General features: G+C 58.7%; 1 protein-coding gene across 1 annotated transcript in view; it reads left to right on the top strand.

The window, feature by feature from the left end:
• Window positions 1-18,952, top strand: part of PHACTR3 (phosphatase and actin regulator 3) — a 211,480-nt gene that overhangs the window by 116,856 nt on the left and 75,672 nt on the right. Inside the window, exons 3-5 of the mRNA XM_045795392.2 lie at window positions 2,963-3,040; window positions 9,165-9,347; window positions 18,136-18,348. Of these exons, the coding sequence (XP_045651348.2) occupies window positions 2,963-3,040; window positions 9,165-9,347; window positions 18,136-18,348 (474 nt within the window). The remainder of the gene's footprint in view (window positions 1-2,962; window positions 3,041-9,164; window positions 9,348-18,135; window positions 18,349-18,952) is intronic.

Genomic DNA, 18,952 nt, shown 5'->3' with positions numbered 1-18,952 from the left:
AGGCCATGGAACTAGAACGTGAGCCCTGGCAGCCTGGCTCAGGTCTGGCTCCTGGATGACAGGGTGTCCGTGGTGAAGGGGGAGGAGGTACGTGCCCCCGAAGCAAACCCCAGGGGAGACTGCGTCTCAGCTCCCCGCAGGCCTCACTGCTGAGCTGTGTACTTGTTACAGCTACAGCTGGGGACCATTAGCGGGGGAGCTGTGCACGTGGAATTAGTCCAGGCCTTGGGGACCAGCCTGGGAAGTGCTGGCCTCAGGCTGCTGTCTATGGTGGTCCCTGGGGCCCCGGTCTCCTTCCCAGGATGGGAGCCATGCAGACTCTAGGGCTCCGAGGACGGCGGAGACAGAGCCGATGGGGGCGGGGGGGGGGGGGCTGCTAATAGCAGCAGGTGCTCCACTCACACTTGTTACACGTTTTACAAATTATTTCTTAAACCCCCCAAGAAGCTGATTGACCAGTCCTCCTTGTGGAGAATGGACTCAGTGTTACTGCAGGACTCCTGAGTGCCTGCTGTGTGCCAGGCACAGAGTAGATGGGGGACCCTAATTCAGGCTCCACGCACTTAGAGCTTTCTGCCCGGTGGGGGTGGGGCAACAGGCCAGCGAGTGTGTGCACGAGCCCATGGATGTCACAGCTCTGGTGGGGCCGCAGAGGAGCTGAGCAGGGTCTAGGGGGAGGTGCACGGGTTGGGCCTCACGTTGGGCTGATCTGAGAAGTCTTAGGTGAGGAGGCACTGTTGAGCCCAGGTGTAATTGGCCCCTTGAGAAAAGCAGGGAACAGCATCATGACAGAGGGAATAGCTCATGCAAAGACTCTGAGCTGGGGAAGGCACATGGGGCCAGAGCACTGTGACCTCAGGAGTCCCTGACGTGCTCTGGGCTGTAGCATTGGAGGGTTGAACTGTGCAATCTGCGGACTCCACACCCCAGACCCCCTCAGCACTGTCCTGCAGGGGAGGGACCTGTAAGTTCATCAGGAGGCTGTGGGGTCCCTACAGGTACATTAATACCTGCGGGATCCCCACCTGGGGGCCCTTAATCAGGCATTTGGAACTCTAAGAAACAGGACTACCTTTTGTTTATTCTAAGCCATTCTCCACCCCCCCCAAAGTGTGGGATGTTATTTATTTCAGTATATCGAATCCCTGATTTCACAGGCATTATTGGTTAGCATGAGAGAAGGTAAATCTAAAGGTGATTTAAAGTGACAAGCAAAGCCGACAGTGGCTTGGGCAGGGCCCAAGGATGGCAGCATCCCAAGGATGCCCAAGGATGGCTCCCCAACACTGCGGTCTGGGAAGTGGCCCCCAAGCCGGCACCTGCTCTGGGTGGGGGGACAGTCCCCTGAGATGGGGACAGCAGACCCTCACAGCTGCCTCTTTGGGTCAGTGGGAGGCTCAGGGGCCCAGGCAGGTGATGTCCTGTGTGTGAGCTGGGCCCCGGTGAGCACCACCCTGGGCTGGCCAGACCATGGGGTCCCTCGGTTCTTCAGACCTCCACCCTGGTTCTCTCACCCCTGTCTGCTAGACCGGACAGCGGCCTCTCTACTTACAGCTCCCAAAGTCAGGGTTCAGTTTCTCTTTTTTGTGCATACTTCCAGCTCCTGGAAATTGGACTAAGAAAGGACATTATGTTCCCTTTGCCTGAAAATGTCTTCTTCCCACTGTTTGGGTTTTCCCTGTTATGCTCAGCTCTCAGTGTGAACACCCACAGGGAAACCAGCCCTGACATTCCAGCACAGCTGGGGTTTCCCAGACCCCTGGCCCGAGTCCCTCTGGCTCTGGGTCATTCCACTCGCCCATTTGTAGCTGTCCATCGTCTGGCATCCCCGGGCAGAGGCCATGCCTGTCTTGCTCCCCCATGCCTGACACAAAGTAGGTGCTCAGTAAATGCTTTATTTATAAATATTAGAACTAATATTTATTAGTTCTGATCATTAGAACAGCCCCGTTATCACTGCCTGCCCCCCCAGAGCCCCCCAGAGCCCTGCAGGGAGGGGGGCTGAGCTGGTTCTGCTCCCCAGGGACTCCCCAGTGCGTGCTCAGCACTTGGCACATAGTAGGTGCTCAGTAAATATTTTTAAATAAATAACTTCATTGCCATTGCCTGTTTGTCCTCTGCCGCTAGTCCTTAAGCTCCGCTGGGAGGGGCTGGCTCTGTTCCCTGTCCCCCGCCACAGCCCTCACCAGGCAGAGCGCCTGCACACACAGGGGACCCTGCACCCTTGTGATCAGGCTTATTAGCTGCAGTTTGCCTCTTGCCAATAAGGGCTCCGAGGTATTGCGTGGGGCTGTATTTGGAAACGGAGTCCTACTGTAGGCAAACCGTTTTCTGGACAGATAAAGGAGACCGTCCAGCAGAGTGAGCCCCCTGCCTTGGGTTTGGGGGCGAGCTGCCCAGCGGGAAGGCTGTTCTGAGGAGGATTTGAGGAGAACCCGCATGGTGGGGTCTGGGGGGGGCTGGCCCCTCCCTCCCTGTTCGGTGACTTCTTTGAAAGCTTTAACCGGGGGTGTTATTGGAGGCACCTCTGGGGGGGCAGTGGCCCAGAAATCATTCGGTGAACTGACCCAAGAGCCTCCAGGGCGTAGTGAGCGGAAGAGAACAGGACCCGCAGAGAAGTGCCCCGGGGCGTTGGGGCCAACAGATGGTTCGGGGCTGGGTAGGGACATTAAGGAGCGTTGCGCGGAGGGTAGGAACAGGCGGGAAGTCCGCTTAGGGAAGGGTTATCCAAGGCGTCGCTTTTCAGAGGAATCCCAGAGATGATTGCCTTAAATAGTCTGCCCCATGTGCTTCCTTCGCCGCGCGCCTGTGCAACGGGCAGCAGACCGTGGAGTAGGAAGGCTGGGGACTCCGGGCCACGGCCCCCCGCCCGGTGGCCCCCGTCCCCACGGCCCCGTGCGGTAGGCTGGAGACGCAGGCAGGCCCCGCCGCGCCGTGACTCAGCATGTCTGTGTGTTTGCAGCGCTGGAGAAGAAGATGGCCGGCAGGCAAGGTCGGGAGGAGCTCATCAAGAAGGGGCTGCTGGAGATGATGGAGCGGGGTAAGTGCGCCCACCACCCTGCGGCCAGGCGCTGGGCCCGGAGGCCCGTCGAGGGCGGAGCGGCGACCCAGGGAGCCCGGTGTCCAGATGCAGGGGCTGGACCCCAAGGAGGCCTCCGCGGTGGCCGTGCCCCGTCAGCCCCGTCCTGAGGTGCTGGGCACCTCTGCACGGGGGGCACGGAGCTAAGCGCCGTCATGTGCTGGGCGACGCGGCGGGCTGGTGCTCTGTCCTGCTTCCCTGAGCTGGCGGCATTGGCTTTTGTTTCATATTCCCATCATTATCCCCGATTCGGGCAGGTTATTGGACTCACACGGCCCTCTAGACTGCTGTCCCCCCTCCATAAGTGTCGACGCTATTCTGGGAGCTGACCCGCCTCACCCATCCCCTGCGGCCCCAGCCCCCAGGCGGTGGTTACCACACTGTGCAGACGAGGGTCCAGGACGGGCCGCCCCGGGGTCACACAGCACAGACCCGGACACCGTCCACACTCTGCTCTGGAGGTCTCACCACGGGGGCGTCTTGGAGAGACACGGCTGTTACTGCTCGCCGTTCGCTCACGAAGTTCCGGAGCTCCCCGCCTAGTCTTGAGCTCTCCGCGATGACGAGGCGTGAGGCACCGGGCTCCGGTCCTGATGCCCACCTTCCGCGCTTCGTCCTGTGCTAGACTCCGGTGTCGGCAGACCTCGCCGCGGCCAGGAGCGCTCTCTGCAGCCCAGCCACGCTCTGGCCGCCTGACCGAGGGCCCGGTCTCGTGGCGTCCGTTCCCCCAGGCTGTGCGAGCCCGTGGAACTCTGTCCCCGTGTCCAGCGTTTCTGTGGTTTGGCCCCGTTATCTGGGCTAGGAAGGGGCCTCAGCAAGCCGGGCGTCTCTGCCCTCCTTCCTCGTCTTCAGCTGCAGAGAGGGAAGTGTCTTGATGACGCGTTCGTGGGAAACCAGCGTGTGAAGTTGCTCACTCAGGGTGGTGCAACTTTGCGTGTGAATGGGGTGCTTGGTGCCGGGTGCCGTGACCCTCCAGGGTTGAACGTCTGCCCCTCCGATTTGGGGGAGTGTCATTGCTGACGGAAATCCAGACTGTTCTAGTCGGGATGGGACAAAGCAGCTCCGAACTCTGTATTTTGAATTTGTCGCCAACACACCTTCCTTTGGACCTTGGGGAAGGGGAAGGGAAGACGAGAACAGCACGAAAGGCCTGTTTATCTATCATAGAAATCATGGTCTCTGGTGAATGAAGAGGAAACAAAGACGTGGATTTGATTCCTGTCAGAAAAACAAAGGGGTGGGTGCAGAATCGAAGGGGGGCCCTCCAGAGGAGGGCTCTGCTCTTGCTCACTCTGAACCTTCGTTCAGAGAGGTCGCCTGGTGGACTGACGGGCCACATGGAGCAGGTGGCGTCTGGCTTTGGCTCCCAGAGTGTCCTTTGCCGACCCCCACGTTAGATCACACCCTGTCTTGTGAGTGATTATGAGCCGGAACCAGGTGGGCCCAACACACAGCGTCCTTCCTCACGAGCTGAAAACACGCTCAGGGACGGATGCCGCGGTAGATAATCCCACAGATGAACAGAGAGTCACAGCTGAGCTGAGCACCTGGGGAACGAGGCACGGGCCCCAGCCTGCGTGGGGGCAGGCAGGACGTGATGTCTCAGTGGGACCCCAGGGCAGCAGGAGAGCAGTCCAGAGCCTGCGCGAATTATCATCACCTGGGGAGCAAGGCAATTAAATGCTGTGGGGGCGGGACCTCGGCACCTGTGCTTCATAAACCTCCGGCTGCCTCCAGCTTTGGTGCCTCCGGGCTGAGACGCAGAGAGCACGGGGAGGTGGGGCGCACCTTCCGGGGGGAGGAGCAGCGTGAGCAGGGCCCCTCGGTGCAAGGGAGAAGGTGGGTGAGGTGTGGGGAGGTTGGAAAGGGGGAGGGGGCCCCAGGTCCGACAGAGCCTTGCATCTTCCCTGCACCCCCACCCCCGGAAGCTGCTGGGTGACAAGCCCAGGGGAGTGCAGGGGTGTGGGCTGGGTGGGGCTGCGGTGAGCCTGCCCGGGGCGGGGGGGGGGGGTTGCTGAGGGGGGCGTGCTAGCAGGGTAGTCGGGGTGCTTCTGGGAAGGGTCTTGGGGTCAGGGAGAGGAGGGGGATGTGCTCTTGTTCTGTGCAACTCTTGCCTGCGTGTGCGCCCTCCCCTGAGCACGCACGGACAACGGGGTCTGGCAGCAGGCCCCTGGGGCAAACACCGACCCACGCTGGTGTTCCTGCCATGTGCTTGCTTAGAAAATGCCTCTTCCCACTGGGGGCGAAGGCTGGTCCTAGCCAGGCTGCCTGCCTCCCTCCTTTGTCCTGGGGTTGGGGTAACCAGCGGTGGCTAGGAATCTTCGGTGGGGGTGTGGAGCTGCCCTCTGCTGGCTCTGGGGTAGGAGCTGAGCAGTGAGCCCCTCCCCTCCCCTGGCCTCTGTCTGGTGTAGCTGTGGGAGTGACTCCCGTGTCCCCCGCCCCCCCCCCCGTTTGGATGAAGGACTCTCAGCTACCAACTGTTCTCAGCCAGGAGTCGAGTCTGCAGTGTCCCCCTGTGGCCGGCCGTGCCCCTTCGCCCCGCGCTGTCCCCAGGACTTCACACCCAGCGCGCACCTGGGTGGGGGGCGAGGGTGACCGTGACCAAGGGGCCCAGAGAGGCCCCCACAGGCTCGAGCACAGACCCTGCAGAGCAGCCCCAGACCTCACACCTGAGCTTCCTTGGCCAGGACAAACCCACACCCGTGCTCACCCCCCTCCCCCCCCCCCGTGTCTGTCCCCTAGGAGTCTGCCCACAAGCAGTGAGCAACACGACTGGCTCCTGGGCAGGGCCAGGAGAGAGGCCCGGGGGGCGGGGGGTGCCTATGTCCCTGTCTGTGTGTGGTGTTTTGTGATCCTATGAGCCCGTCTGACCCACTCCTTTTGCTTCCGGAAGTCTGGTCATCTGTCGGAACCTGGGGAGGACCTGGGTGCTGTTAAGAGACACGGGGCGTGGATCAGGTGTGGGTGGGCAGGGAGGAGGTGACCCTTCCTCCACTCGGTCTTCCCTGCTTTGGCCACACGCCTCTGACTCAGGAGGGCCAGGTGAGGGCCAGCCCGTGCCCCACGGGCCCCCCCACTCCGTCCCTTGCCCAAAGGCAGCAAGTAAGGCGCCTGCACATCCCCCCATCTTTCCGGCTGTGTCCCCTTGGCCTTCTCTTAACCGAAGGGATTCCATCCTCCACCACTGGACGTAAGAGATGGTTGTCATGCCGGTGCTTGTTCAGTGACCTGAGAGGCACAAGGTTTCCTTCCTCTGGGGGATTGGGCAGCAGTAAATCGAATGCGTGTGAGTTCTGTGTGGCGGGCACACTGGGGACCGCGCGTGTGTGTGTGTGTGTGTGTCTGTCTGTCTGTGGCATGTTCCCGGTCACCGTGGCTGCTCTGTGTGCTCCCCCCACAGCGCTCGGGGGGGATGGGCATCCGATGGAGAACAGGCCAGGAGGGAGGGCTGGCTGAACAGGGAGGCCCAGGGGACAGCCACCCACAGCTCCCCCCGCCCCAGCCGGCGTTCCTTAGCAACGGCCCTGCCACCAGCGCTATTTTGGGAACCGTAACTTTTCATTGAACATGATTGTGAACGGGAGCTCTGAGCACGGGCCACAAGAGTTCTACAGGTGCACTGAGCTGGGACGCAGGTGGGGGACGTTCCGACGGCGTGTCTGGTGGAGCCTCTGCCGAGACGGTGGCAGGCCGCAGACCTTTGGGCCTTCCAGATTCAGTGCTCTGACCGTTGTATTGTGGGTGATGATGATGAGGGATGGTCATTGTTATAAACCGCCGTGTCCATCACTGGCAGCAAACAGCCTGTCCTTTCTAATATGGGGAGCCCACCTCTGTAAACGGTGGGCCGCAGCCTCACGGGGCGAGGGTGTGCATTCATCTGGAGTGGTGCTCCCGGGTGCCCGTGCCGCATCTCTGGGGGGCACGCCTTCCCGCCCGCGCTGGCTGTCCTCTGTTGCTAAGGACCAAGTACGCTGGTAGCCGAGCCCGTCCCAGCCGTATGTCGGGGGTGTGTAAACCGGTCCTGAGCAAGGGTGCGAGAAAGTACGGTTTTGAGCTTGAGTTTGTGACCTTTCATCGTGTCCACTGGGCGTGTTCTCCTGGCTGACGTCTGGGTCTTTTCCTGGGTCGGGGTTTGTCAGCAAACCATAGTTGCAAGTCTACAGGTTGGACCTGGCCCAGAACCAGTTTTTGGAAGGCCCTTGGGCTGAGTAATGGTTTTTAAACTTGAAGTGTTTTTTGAGTAAAAAAATCAAAGACTGCGCAGTATGGGCTAGATGGCACTTGGCCCACGAAGTCTAAAATGTTCGCCATCTGCTCCTTCTTGGGAAAGGTTGCTGGCCCCTCATCTGGACTCTGGTCAGGGGCACAGCTGCAGAGACGAGACCTTTCCAGCCCCAGATCTCCAGACTTCCAGCCTGGCTGACCTTTCTGCCCTTCCTGGGGAGATGGCTGTGGCCTTGGGGCGGCGTACTGGGCCATGGTGACCATTCCCGTCCCTGTGGGGTCACACGCTGTGGGCTGGGCCCACATCCTGGGTACAGTGAGGACCCTGCTGAGGAAGCCTGTGGCTCTCACCTGGGCACCTGCGCCCGGCCCAGGGGCCAGGCCGGGCCGTCCGTCCTCCTCGTCAGAGCTCATCACCAGGAGTGAAGATCAGTGCAAGCATAGGGCCTCCTTTCGGCCAGTGCGTTGTGTGGATGGACTCATTTAATTCCCACGCGGATGCCATGAAGCAAGGAGTGACGTCATCCTCCCCACCTCCGAGGGGAGAAGTGGAAGCCAGAGCTGTCTGCCGTGGAATGAAATGCGTGGGGCAGGTGACCTTCTACTTCTTGTCCAACCAGGCCACTTTGGGGTGAAAGGGACGTTGTTGGAGAACCGGAGGGCAGCAGGTGGGGGGTTGAGACTGGCTGGGGTGAAGGGAGCGCTGACTCTGAGATCAACACCTCCCCCCGCCCCCCGCCCCACAGTGATGGGAAGCAGTCGTCCTGAGTCAGGCTGGTGACCCCATGATGCTGCTCTGCGTGGGATGACCTCGTGCATGGGCTGTGGCGCCTGAGGGGGGCATGTAGGGGTCCCATGCACTGGTCTGTGATCCGCATCTCGGAAGCCGTGATTGTTATCAGCTGGCTGTGTCTCTGAGCCCCGACCTGCCATCTGGTGGCCGTGGGACTGGGCCAGTTATGCCCCTGAGCACCAAACCCCTCTTCGGTAAGCTAGGATGCTGGAGGTGATCCATCTGTCATAGGCCAGACCCTCAAAGGTTCCAGCAGCTGAGCCCCAAGCAAGGGGAGCCCCTGAGTCCTCCTTTCAGCCCCACTAGGAGCCTGGGGTCATTTCTTCTGAGAAGGCCACCCGTCTACATCTAGGGACTCCCTGCTCTGAACCCGCTTAGTCCTGGGCTTGCAGTGCCTCAGAGCATGAGCCGCTGGGGGCAGGGATCACTCTTTCCATTGCCCGTCTTCTTCCTGGGGTGCGTACAGGCCCAGGCGCACTGTGGGTGACGGAGAGTGGCTTGCGTGCTGGGGACTGATGGTGGAACAGTGGGCGCGGAAGCAGATTGGTTGCCTGTAACCACGAGAATGTTCTGTAACACCAGCATTTTGGGGCAGACAGCTGTCCGCGTGTGTGGTCCTGTCTGGGGCCGGCCTCTGCTGGCCGCACGGGAGCAGCTCCGTTTTGTGCATCTGCCTCTCGTCCCCAGCCTGCTGGCCCGGCGCGTCCTGGCAGTGAGGACAGGTGGTGGCTCAATCATGGGAGCATGAAAGCACGTTTGAAGGCCCCACTGCTTCAAGGCCCTGTTGGCCAAAGCAGGCCAGAGGGCAGAGGCCAGCGTGGGAACGGGGGTCCCGATGTGGATGGAGGCTTTGTGGGCAGAGGCCAGGGGGCTGGGGGTGTGGCAGTGCCTGGGCCTCCTTAGGAAGCCCGGATGTGGAGAGGGACTCCCGGGAGGTGTGGGGAAGAGACGTGGGGGTACCATGCCGTGCCTGGGGTGGCACGCTCCCCAGGAAGGCCCCTCGCATGAATGGAAGCATGTAGGAAGGGAGATGTGGGCTTGGCTGACCGCTGGATTTCCTTGCAGATGCTGAAAGCAAAGCCTGCAGCCCTGACGGAGGGCCCCGGGCCGCACAGAGTGAGCCCTCCACCCCCAAGCAGGAGACTCTGACTTCAGAAGAAGCCCCGCCCGGAAGCCCTCTGGCCACTGGGACAGACCAGTCTTCCCTGGACGAGCCACTGTCCTTGGACTCCCATTCTGACGATGCAGGTACTGGCTGTAGACCGTGCAGGGCTGAGGCGCCGCCAGGACAGCTGTCGGCTGGGTGGCCCCGGGTAGCATCCTGTCCTCCGAGGCACCGCCATGCTCTGGACGCCAAGCCCTGCCGCGCTTGGCCATGTGGTTGGGTTTCAACATCCGTCAGAGCATTTTTCTCGGCTGCCCTTCCAAGCCTGGCACAGCCGGGAGGCGCAGGTGCTTGAAGACGTTCACAGGCGGCCTCCCCGTGTAGACGTGGTTGCTGGCCACCGGGAGTTCTGAGCGGGAAGGTCCTCGCTGAGGGAGCGGGTGTCTGGTGGGGGCCTCTAGCTGAGCCCAAGACCGTAGGGCACGATGAGCAGAACGGACCTTCCTAGCGGCCTAAATCCTCAGCAGCTGGCTGCCGCCTCCAGGGAGCCCGGCCACACGGCCCCCAGAGCCTCGGGGTGCTGGCGCGGTGCCGCGTGCCTCGCTCCTCACGTGCCGGGCTCTCCTTGCCGCGTCTCAGTGGGGCATGCGGGGTGTGCTGCTCGAAGCCTCGTTTCTGGCCTCCGGGAAATGGGAAAAGCAGTACTTCATAGTCAGGGTTGTTTGAAGGTAGGAGAAGCTGCGCTGGGTCGTTGTTGGGGACAGTGGGGCCGTGGCGCTGGTTTTAATTGTCTAGACTGGAGCCAGCTGAGCGAAAAGGCGGGGAGAAGAGGAAGGTGGAGAGGCGACCAGATGTGAGCCCATCCAATGAGCTTGTGAGTGCTCTGAAATACTACCCCTTCTTCTTTGGACCCGTTAGCAACGTGTTTATAGAAATATTTGGGGGGACCTCATTGTCAGGCTTTTTCCCCGTAAAATTGCCAGCTATAAATCTGTTCGGCAGGGTGTGGGGTCTGAAGCTGAACGGTCTGCACACGTGCAGAGGCTGGGAGTCCTGGCCGTGTGGATGGGCCCACGGGGCTCTGTGGCTTCACAGCCAGGTGGGCATCTGTTCTCTGTGGCGTCCTCTGCCCAAAAAGGCTCATGCCTCCACATGTCACCCGCGGCCCCGGCCAGTGAGACCCCTCCTGGGTCAGGAGGCCCTTGTGGAGAGGTCTGCTCCGCTCTTCCTGGGGGTGGTTGTGCCTCTCCGGTTTCACCCCAGCTTAGGGATGTGGTAGGAGTTTGGGGTCTGAAGGGTTGTGACCCTTGGGACAGTCCCGGTGTCCCCAGGCACCAGACCCCGTGAGGGTCGGGGCTGGCGTGTTTCCACCTGGGGTCCTTGCCGGCGAGCCCTGCCCTTGGCCATGGAGCTTCCCGCTCTGCGGGCTGCTGTGCCCAGCTCCCTGCTGGCCCCGGGCGCCTCTCCCGGGCAGGCTCCTTCTGCCTGCTCAGCTCTGAGGAATGTGCCTGCTCCCCTCGGCGCCCCTGCTGACTTCAGGTGCTCTTTCTCTGCATGCCTGGTGCAGGGGTGGAATTCTTGAGAGCAGAGTAGGTTTGTTGAGACGACAGGTTTATATTAAGGACTTTCTCCTGGGCAGGATGTGCTGTGGGGTCGGGGGTCATGATGGCGAACATGTCTGGGTCTCGTCCTCCCAGAGTGATGGGAGGAGGTGAGCGCACCTGCCGACCCCCTTGAGTGAAGTCCATGACCTTGGGCGTGCATGCGGGGCTCCTTCCTGAGCCTGGGAGCTGGCTGGTTGGCCAGGCAGGGAGGGAAAGAGCATCCCGATGGGGGAAGAACCTTTGCAAAGACTGAAAACAGGGTGCACGAGCTGCTTCTGCCCAGGGCCACTTAACTATCGTTGTCTTTGTGTCAGAAGGTTCCTGATGAAACCGCTTCTCTCCTCCGTGTGGCCCAAGAGCGGCCACAAAAGGTGTGCAAACGAAAGCACGTGGCTGTGTGCATGTAAACCTTACTTACAGAAGCAGCCCGCAGGCTGGGTTTCAGCAGACTGTGGTTGGCCGGGGAGCAGGCAGACCATGGGACTTGAATAGAGTGAAAGCTTTGTATGTGTGGCCAGAGCCAGGGTAGGATGGAGGGAGAGAGAGGAGGCTGAAGGCCCTTGGAAGCCTGGGGACGGGGAGGGAGGAGGACCCACAGTGGATTTACCGTTGGGGGGCACCGGGCGGGCCAGGCCCTGGGGAGTGCACTAGACCACGGTCCCTGGTCCGTGTGGGGCGGTGGCGACGTAGCCTCCTCCGGCAGCGGGACTCCCTGTTCCTGCCCTCAGCGTGGGTCCTGGGTCCCGGGGGTAGGAAAGAGGAGTTCACGTAGGTGGCACGTGGCCAATCACTAGAAAGCTTTTTAACAGTGGTGTTTGTTCTCATTAGCGCAAGGGGACTGGGTTTCTCATGGAGGGCAGTAAAGGGCTTTTCCCCTAATAAACAAGTTAGAATGAAAAGCGTGAGTTCACGTAAAAGAAAATGCAGCAAACTGAAGCATAGGAACACGGAGAACGGTCCGAAATCTCTGAAGGAGGCGGGCTGCGCACACGGTCCATTCTAAGCACCACACGCACACACTAGCTCTTTTAACCCGTGGTACGGAATTGGGGAATTCCGAGCAACGTGTGTGACATGGCCCAGCCCAGGTTTGAGATGTGGCTGAATGCTCCGCTTAGCTGTGTGACAGCAGATAAGTCACTCACCCTCTCTGAGCCCGTGTTCCCAACTATAAATGAGGACAATGCCACACCACCTCTCAGGGCTGCTAAAATTAGGGAATCCCCAGGAATCCCCTAGCTCCGTCCTGACACACCCCAAGTACTCGGTAGGTGTCTGCTGCTTGTAGTAGTCCTCGCTGTCCTCACAGTCAAAGCCTCTCTCGGGGACGAATGCATGTAACACAGGAGCCAGCTGCCTGAAGTTGCTGAAGTTGCCCCAGAGGCCCTGTCTCTGTCAGCACACATGTTTGGGGATGTGGGTCCACCTGCATTTTGCTACTGAGCCGGGGGCGGAGGGGTGGTCACTGCCGGGGGTTTCTGGAAGCCCTGCAGGCGTGGAGCCCTGCAGCAGGAACGCTGGCCACCACTGGGGCCCCAGGTCTCTGTTGAGAGGTTTGGCCTTGAGCAAAGCCCTTCCGGGAGGGAGCACACATAATCTAACAGACTTTAAGCTCCCTGCTTAAAAAATTGCAAGTCAACATTTAAAAATGAGCTTTCAGCCAAATCTTCGTGTGCAGCTAGCATCTTTCCAGCCACCAATGTCGCTCCCGCCCCGGGGCTGGTGCTCCCATGCAGCCACGGCCAGGGGCTGCCCCCCGCTTGGCCTCACCTTTCTGTCCTTGCCCGGCCCCCCCTGTGTAGGTCAAGAGCCTGGTCTGCGGAGCCCACCCCTCCGCTGCCACGGAGGTGACCTGCTTTGGGCTTCATCCTTACATGGTGAATGCAGTGGACCCTCCCTTCCGTGGCCTCGCTTTCTGTGGCTTCAGTTCCCCGCCGTCAGCCGCTGTCTAGAAGCAAATGCATCTCCTGACATGATGTGCCATCACAGGTGGACAGTAACCTAGTGGTCAGTCCAGGGCCTCGCCCTTCCCCTCGCTGCATCGACTCACGTAGGCTCGTATCCGCGCCTATTACGGGAAGGGTGAGTGCAGCCCAGGAAGAGCTTTGAGAGAGCGGCCACATTCACAGAACCTTTATTACGGGACGTGGTTATCATTGTTCTGTTCTAGGAGTTATTGTTCATCTCTTCCTGTGGTGAATCCATAAATTGCACATTATCCGAGATGGGCATGTAGAGGAAGAGATCCAGGACCCGTCAGGTCGGTGTTCTCTGTGGTTCTAGGCATCCACGGGGGTCCCGGAATGTATCCCCCTGCAGATAAGGGGGGGCTTCTGTAGTTAAAGCACAATGGGGTCCCAAGTCTGCAGGGCCTGATGCAGAGCTCAGGGGAGACCGGCTGTGATCGGACTCTGTTCACCTCTCATTCTTGTCCCCATCCCTGTGCCTCATACCCAGGGGTACCACCTGCTGTGGGCCTGTCCCTCTGTGCTGCCAGTAATGTCTAACAGAGAAAGCTGGATTCTAGGCAGTGACTGTGTCCCGGGAATGCCCGGGTTCTCTTCTTGGCCCCAGGACGTTCATGGAAGTGTCCAGGGGCCAGACTGGGATGACCTTGTGTCCCCGGAGATCCCCTGGGGACTTCTGTCATGGTGTCACTGTGTCCTGGAGGGTTGGCTGCTCTCTTTTAAACAGCGGACTTCCCGCAGACTTTGCTGGGCAGAGGGAGGGACCACCTGTGCCAAGAAGCTCCCAGTTTCGGAGATACACTGCTTGGCCAGGTGGGAACCCCCAAACTGGGTCTGCAGCTTCCATGTGTCCCCGGCTGCTGTGTGGGTTTGGAGGGAGAGATGGGGGTTCTCACCACACATCACAAATATCTTAGGAAGAGAATGCTGTCAAAGATTCTGACTGTTGTTTTCTTTAACCCACCGTTTGAGTTTGGTGGTTTGGGTTGACTTTGGACCCTTGAATTTGGGGTGATTTTGTTTTTCTTGTTTTTGCTTGGATGGTGCTAGACCAGCAACATAGCATTCCCTAAAAAGCCCAGAAGGATTTGTTGTGGGACAGGTGGCTGTTCAGTGTTTCTGTTGCTGGGCAGGGCCTGAGCTCCGGCATTCACATGAGTGCACTAATTAAAAAGGAAAGTGGCATTCAGAAAGCATGTACTACGTTCATTGTATTTTCTTAACAGCCCATTTTTTTCCCTTTAGCCAAGAAAGCAGAGGCTCAGGGTTGTTGCTTATCCAAGACCACAGAGCCCAGAAGTGGCAAGCTGGAGATTGATCCCCAGACATGATTTTAACTGTAATATTCTATAGCCCAAACTAACAGCAAGCCGGGAATACACTTTCACTCTGCTTCTGGAATGCTCCGGGATGCAGGTTGTTTCTGAAATAGAGGAGGGGACGGCGAACTGCAGGCTATAGGTCAGACCCAGCTGCCTCCCGTGTCTGCATGGCAAGTTTGAGTGTGCCACCAGTCCACGTGGAGACCGCCCCTCCCTGAGCGGTGGCCACACTTCCCCACTGCTCAGAATCTGGGCTCGTCCCACCTACACCTGGGACTCTGCCCGTTGCTGAGCCCATGGACAGCTGTCCAAGCCGAGACCGAGGACATGCCAGGTGTCCCTGGGGTGCAGTGAAACTGGACACAGCAGCTGTCCCCCGGCCCACCAGGACTCTCCTGTCGCACTGGTCACTCCTGGTCTTGGAATGGCTCCAGCAGGTGATAAATGGGCTCAAAGCACGCCCACCACCTGGGCAGCCCTTGTCAGGCTAAAGGGCAGGGTAGAGCTTTTTCTCTTGTTACGGAAGTACCTATGTAATATTCTTGAGTTTGCCTCTTGTCCTGCCAAGACTAAAATATTGACTCTCTGTCCCTGGCCATAAACAAAAAGTGTATCAGCCCCTGCCCAAGAAAGTACGTGGGGGCCACCCAGAAGCATGTCAGTGGAACGTTTCATAAAATGTGCCAGTAAGTCATGGATGTGCAAAGTGGGTTAGTTTCAGTGGCTTCTGTTCATCTGCTGAGCCCTGCACTGAGGTTTGTAGGATGACGCAGGAGCCCCAGCTGAGAGTTCAGTTGGTGAGAAGCGACCTCTGCTGGTCAGGGGTGCGCATGAACAGCCCCCGAGGGAGGTTTCCAAATGTGGGGAACATGGAAAGTTGGCATTGCCTTCTCTATTTTTTTTTTTTTTCTGATCTAGCACTTAAGACGTTAACGGATGTTAACGTTTTAATTTCAACAGGATTCCAAGCTATAATGGTTGCTACACACGTGAGCTGTAGAGGGAGATGTAGGCTGAAAAAGATGTTGGAGCACCTCTTTCCCAGCCTGGGGAGCCCCAGACAGGTCAGGGACATACAGGGGTCCATGTGCGAGCAGCTTGGATGAGTTTTGTGGGAAGATGTAGGAGGGGATTTTGGTGAGACCTGCTGTTGCGCTGGGTCCCAGGGCTCTCAGGGCAGAGGAGGGGACCTGCATTCCACCTTGCACTGGTGGGGAGGGAGGACTTCCACAGGGCTGTTAGAAGCTTACTCTGCAGTCTCTCTCTGGTTGAGGGGGGTATGGGCTGTGACCACTGACCCCCTCCCAGGAGTCTGCAGCTCCCCTGTCCAGTACAGTACTCACTGGCTGCATGGCTACTTTAATTAAAACTAAAAGAAATAAAAACATTCAGCTTCCGTCACGTTGGCCACTTGTCAGTTGTTCATTGGCCACACATGGCTGGTGGCCTACTGAAACGGGTAGGGAAGCCACCTTTCCAGCATCTCAGGAAGTTCTGTCCTCAAAGACATACCCACTTTGGGCTCAGGCAGGGGTTCTGCTGTTTGAATTGGCAAGCTTTCTGGAGTTTGCTGCACCAACAGAGATACTCTGATCTGCAAAACCCTTTCTAGAAAAAGTTTGCCAATACCTGGTTTGGAGAATGGATTTGGGGCAGGGAGCATGGCAGTGAAAGAAGGAGCCTGGAAGCCATTGCTGCTGTCCAGGCAGAGGCCATGGAAGCTTGCACAAGGAGAAGTGGACATGGCTGGGAAGTATTTTGGAAGTAGACCACACAGGATTTATCCATGAATTACATACACGGGGCAAGGTACTGGGTGTCCAGTGTGGCTGCACAGCTGGTGAGCTGTGTAGAAAGCCTGGTGAAGGATCTGTCTGGTTTAGTGCTGTGTCTGTGGCTCCTGGAAGTCTGCCTGGACCCCATAATTGTTCCAGGACATTTGCAAGATGGGTGGATGGATGATGGATGGATGAGTGTGATGGAGGGGAAGACTGGGGAGGGCTTTCCCCTGGGAAATCAAGAGACGGGTCTGGGAATGTTTCATTTTGTCTTTCTGACCTCCAGATGGAGATGTCACAGTGGCTGATAATGTATGAGTCTGGAGCTTGGAGGGAAGGTCAAGGGTTGACACAAAGATGGGATTGATTCTGAATCCAGAGGACTGGATGGGAGAGTTACAGCTGTGGACTGAGGGCTGGGTCCTGGGCAGGCCATGTGGAGCTGGTGAGAGGCTAAGCAGATGTGGAGGGAACTGGGGAACAGGTATCTGGAAGCTGAAGAGGAACGTGTTGAAGAGAGACTGAGGACCGCTGAGAGCCGTGGCTGATGCAAGTGTGGGATATGACCTGGGCTGCTCAGTCTCCCTGTTAACTTGGCAGCACAACCAAGGGAACCTGCGGAGTCCAGGTCACATACTGCTCACCTTGTCCAGACCCCCAGGGCCCAGAAACTGGCCTGTCCATGTTTGCACATTGCAGGACCCAGGCTGTGTCACGAAAGTGTCCCAGCCCTGGAGTCAGCCGTGGGTAGTAAAAGAACAGGAATGGCAATAACATGGGATCTGTGGGATGTGCAGTGTCCACTTCTGAAGTTTCTTTGGAAGTTCTCGAAGGGCAGGGATGGGCCAGCACCGTGTTTTCAGCACCACAGACAGCGCCCCACCCATCAGGCCCTCCAGGACCCTTCCCGATGGATGAATTCTACACCCCACACCGTGACTTTAGGACCAGCTCTACCAAGCTGTTCCTGATGAGTGTGCATATCTTCCTCCTCAGCTGGTTGTAAAAAAAATAGGATGAGATGTGTAGCAGGCACCTTGTACTGTGCTGGGCGCCTGGGGTGTGCTCTGAGAAGGCAGGGAGTGCTGGGATCCCTGGTGGGCATGGGGTGGGGGGGACACCTCTCTTGTATCAGGGAGGAGGAAGGGAATATGGGGTTTCAGAGACCATTGTGTTTGAGTCAGGCGTCCAAGAAGAGTGCCCCCACCCCTCTGAAGGCCTCAGTTTCCTGTGGCGGTGAGGCCCCATGGGAGGAGGGAGGTGAGGAGCTGCAGGCAGAGTCTGACACCGAGCTGAGGGCCTGACAGTGGCAGTCCTGAGGTGGTGGGCACTGGGGCTCCTCCACCATCTTTCTCCTGCAGCACTCACGGGCCGAGAACTGGGGGGTGGAGGCCTCACCAGGGAGCTCAATGGAAAGGAAGTGAAGCAGAGGACTTGGGGGTGTCGGTGGGATGGGTGGTGCCGTGATATCAGTAGAACTTGAGAGGATGAAGGGAGACATGAAAGGGGAGCATTCATGGACTGGAGAAAGCCAAGGGGTAGGCAGGCTTGGAGAGGGTGCTCGGGGAGCAGCAGGAAGGAGAGGGGATGGGCACCGGCTCTGGGTGGGCTGATCCTTCCTCAAAGCTGGACCTCCCTGCCTCGCGTACCGCTGTTGGGATCTCTGTGCCAGGCCCGGGGCTGTGAAGTCTACAGCTGCTGAGTTTGGGGGCTCTACAGGTGCTAGACACACATCTCCTTGTCACTTCCTGTTTAAACCTTGCCGCGGTCCTGTGAGGGACTGTTTGTCAGATGTCCTATGTGGGTAAATGGAGATGCTGGAGTTTTATTACCAGGCTCACAGTGCAGGGGCTGATTGGAGCCTGGGTAGGTCTCATTACAAAACCTGTGATGGCTGCCATCTCCGGGTCCGGTGGGAGCAGGAACTTTGGCACGGCCTGTCGAGTGGGAAAAGGGATGGAATTACCTGGCTCTTGAAGTTCCTCCCTCCCTCCCTCCCCCTCCCGTCCCTCCCCCTCCTCCTCCCCCTCTCCTGTCCCTTCCCCTTCCTTCGTCCCTTCCCCCTCCCTCTCGAGCACTTCTGACAGTTCCATTGATCTCTGAACTCCCAGGAAGTCAGGTCTGTATGGGAAGCGTGGTCTCTGTACCCTGCTCTTGTTAACAGTCCCACCCAGCCCAAGCCGCCTTACTGTCCTTGCTCACATCCATCCCAGCCAGAGGAAGAATGGCTTGTGAACTCTCTGTTTTGCCTTTGAACCAGCCAAAATGCCGTCAGCATCCAGAGGTGAAGAAGCAGACGCCGCCAGCAGCCTCCCGCCTACCACGGACGAACCCTCTCAAGCCTTAGCTGGGTCTGACTCCCTGGACAGTCCTCCCAGACCCCCAGAGAGATCCGTGGGCCAGCTCCCCAGCCCCCCACTGTTGCCCACCCCACCGCCGAAGGCAGGCTCCAAAACCACAAAAAATGTCACAGGTGGGTCTGCATAGACACATCCTTCCATTCATCCACGCGTGTCTTCAACCTGGTGGGGCTCTCACCGTGTCCACCATGGGCTGGTTCTCACCCTCTGCTTTTTCGGTCAGGGCTCTGGGCAGGTCCAGGAGAGCAGAACGGGAGGCAGGGGTGCAGTTCTTAGCAAGGAGCTCTGGTCATCAGGAGCAGACCCCTCAGGCTCCCTCGAGTAAATGGGGCAATCTGTAGGCAGGAGTCAAAGGGGCTTCCAGAACCCGAATGCAGAAAATGCAGCCAGCCAGCCCCCAGGATGAGGAGTGTGTCTCTCTGTCTGGATGTTTAGGTGTCCTCCTCTGTCTCTCTCCCTCTCCCCTTCCTTCCCTACTCTGTCCTCACCTCTCCCTCCATCTCTTTCTCATGGTCTCTGCTCATCTTGGTTTCACCGCATCTCCCCAGTGAGCCCCTCCTGCAAGGCAGAGCCAGAGATAAACTCTGGACTGTAGGGTGGTGATGAGAGAGGGGAATCTGGCTGGGTGGAGGCCCAAAACGCATCTGCTTCCATAGCTTTGGCCACCCTGGCTGAATAATCCCAGGAAGTCAGAACATTCACTTTTGGAGTTTGGGC

The sequence above is a fragment of the Ursus americanus genome, chromosome 22, assembly GCF_024610735.1.
Source record: "Ursus americanus isolate L20-20 chromosome 22, mUrsAme1.1.p, whole genome shotgun sequence".
Lineage (NCBI taxonomy): Eukaryota > Metazoa > Chordata > Mammalia > Carnivora > Ursidae > Ursus > Ursus americanus.
Note: the sequence above shows the minus strand (reverse complement) of the source record. Positions and strands in the feature narration are given on the sequence as shown.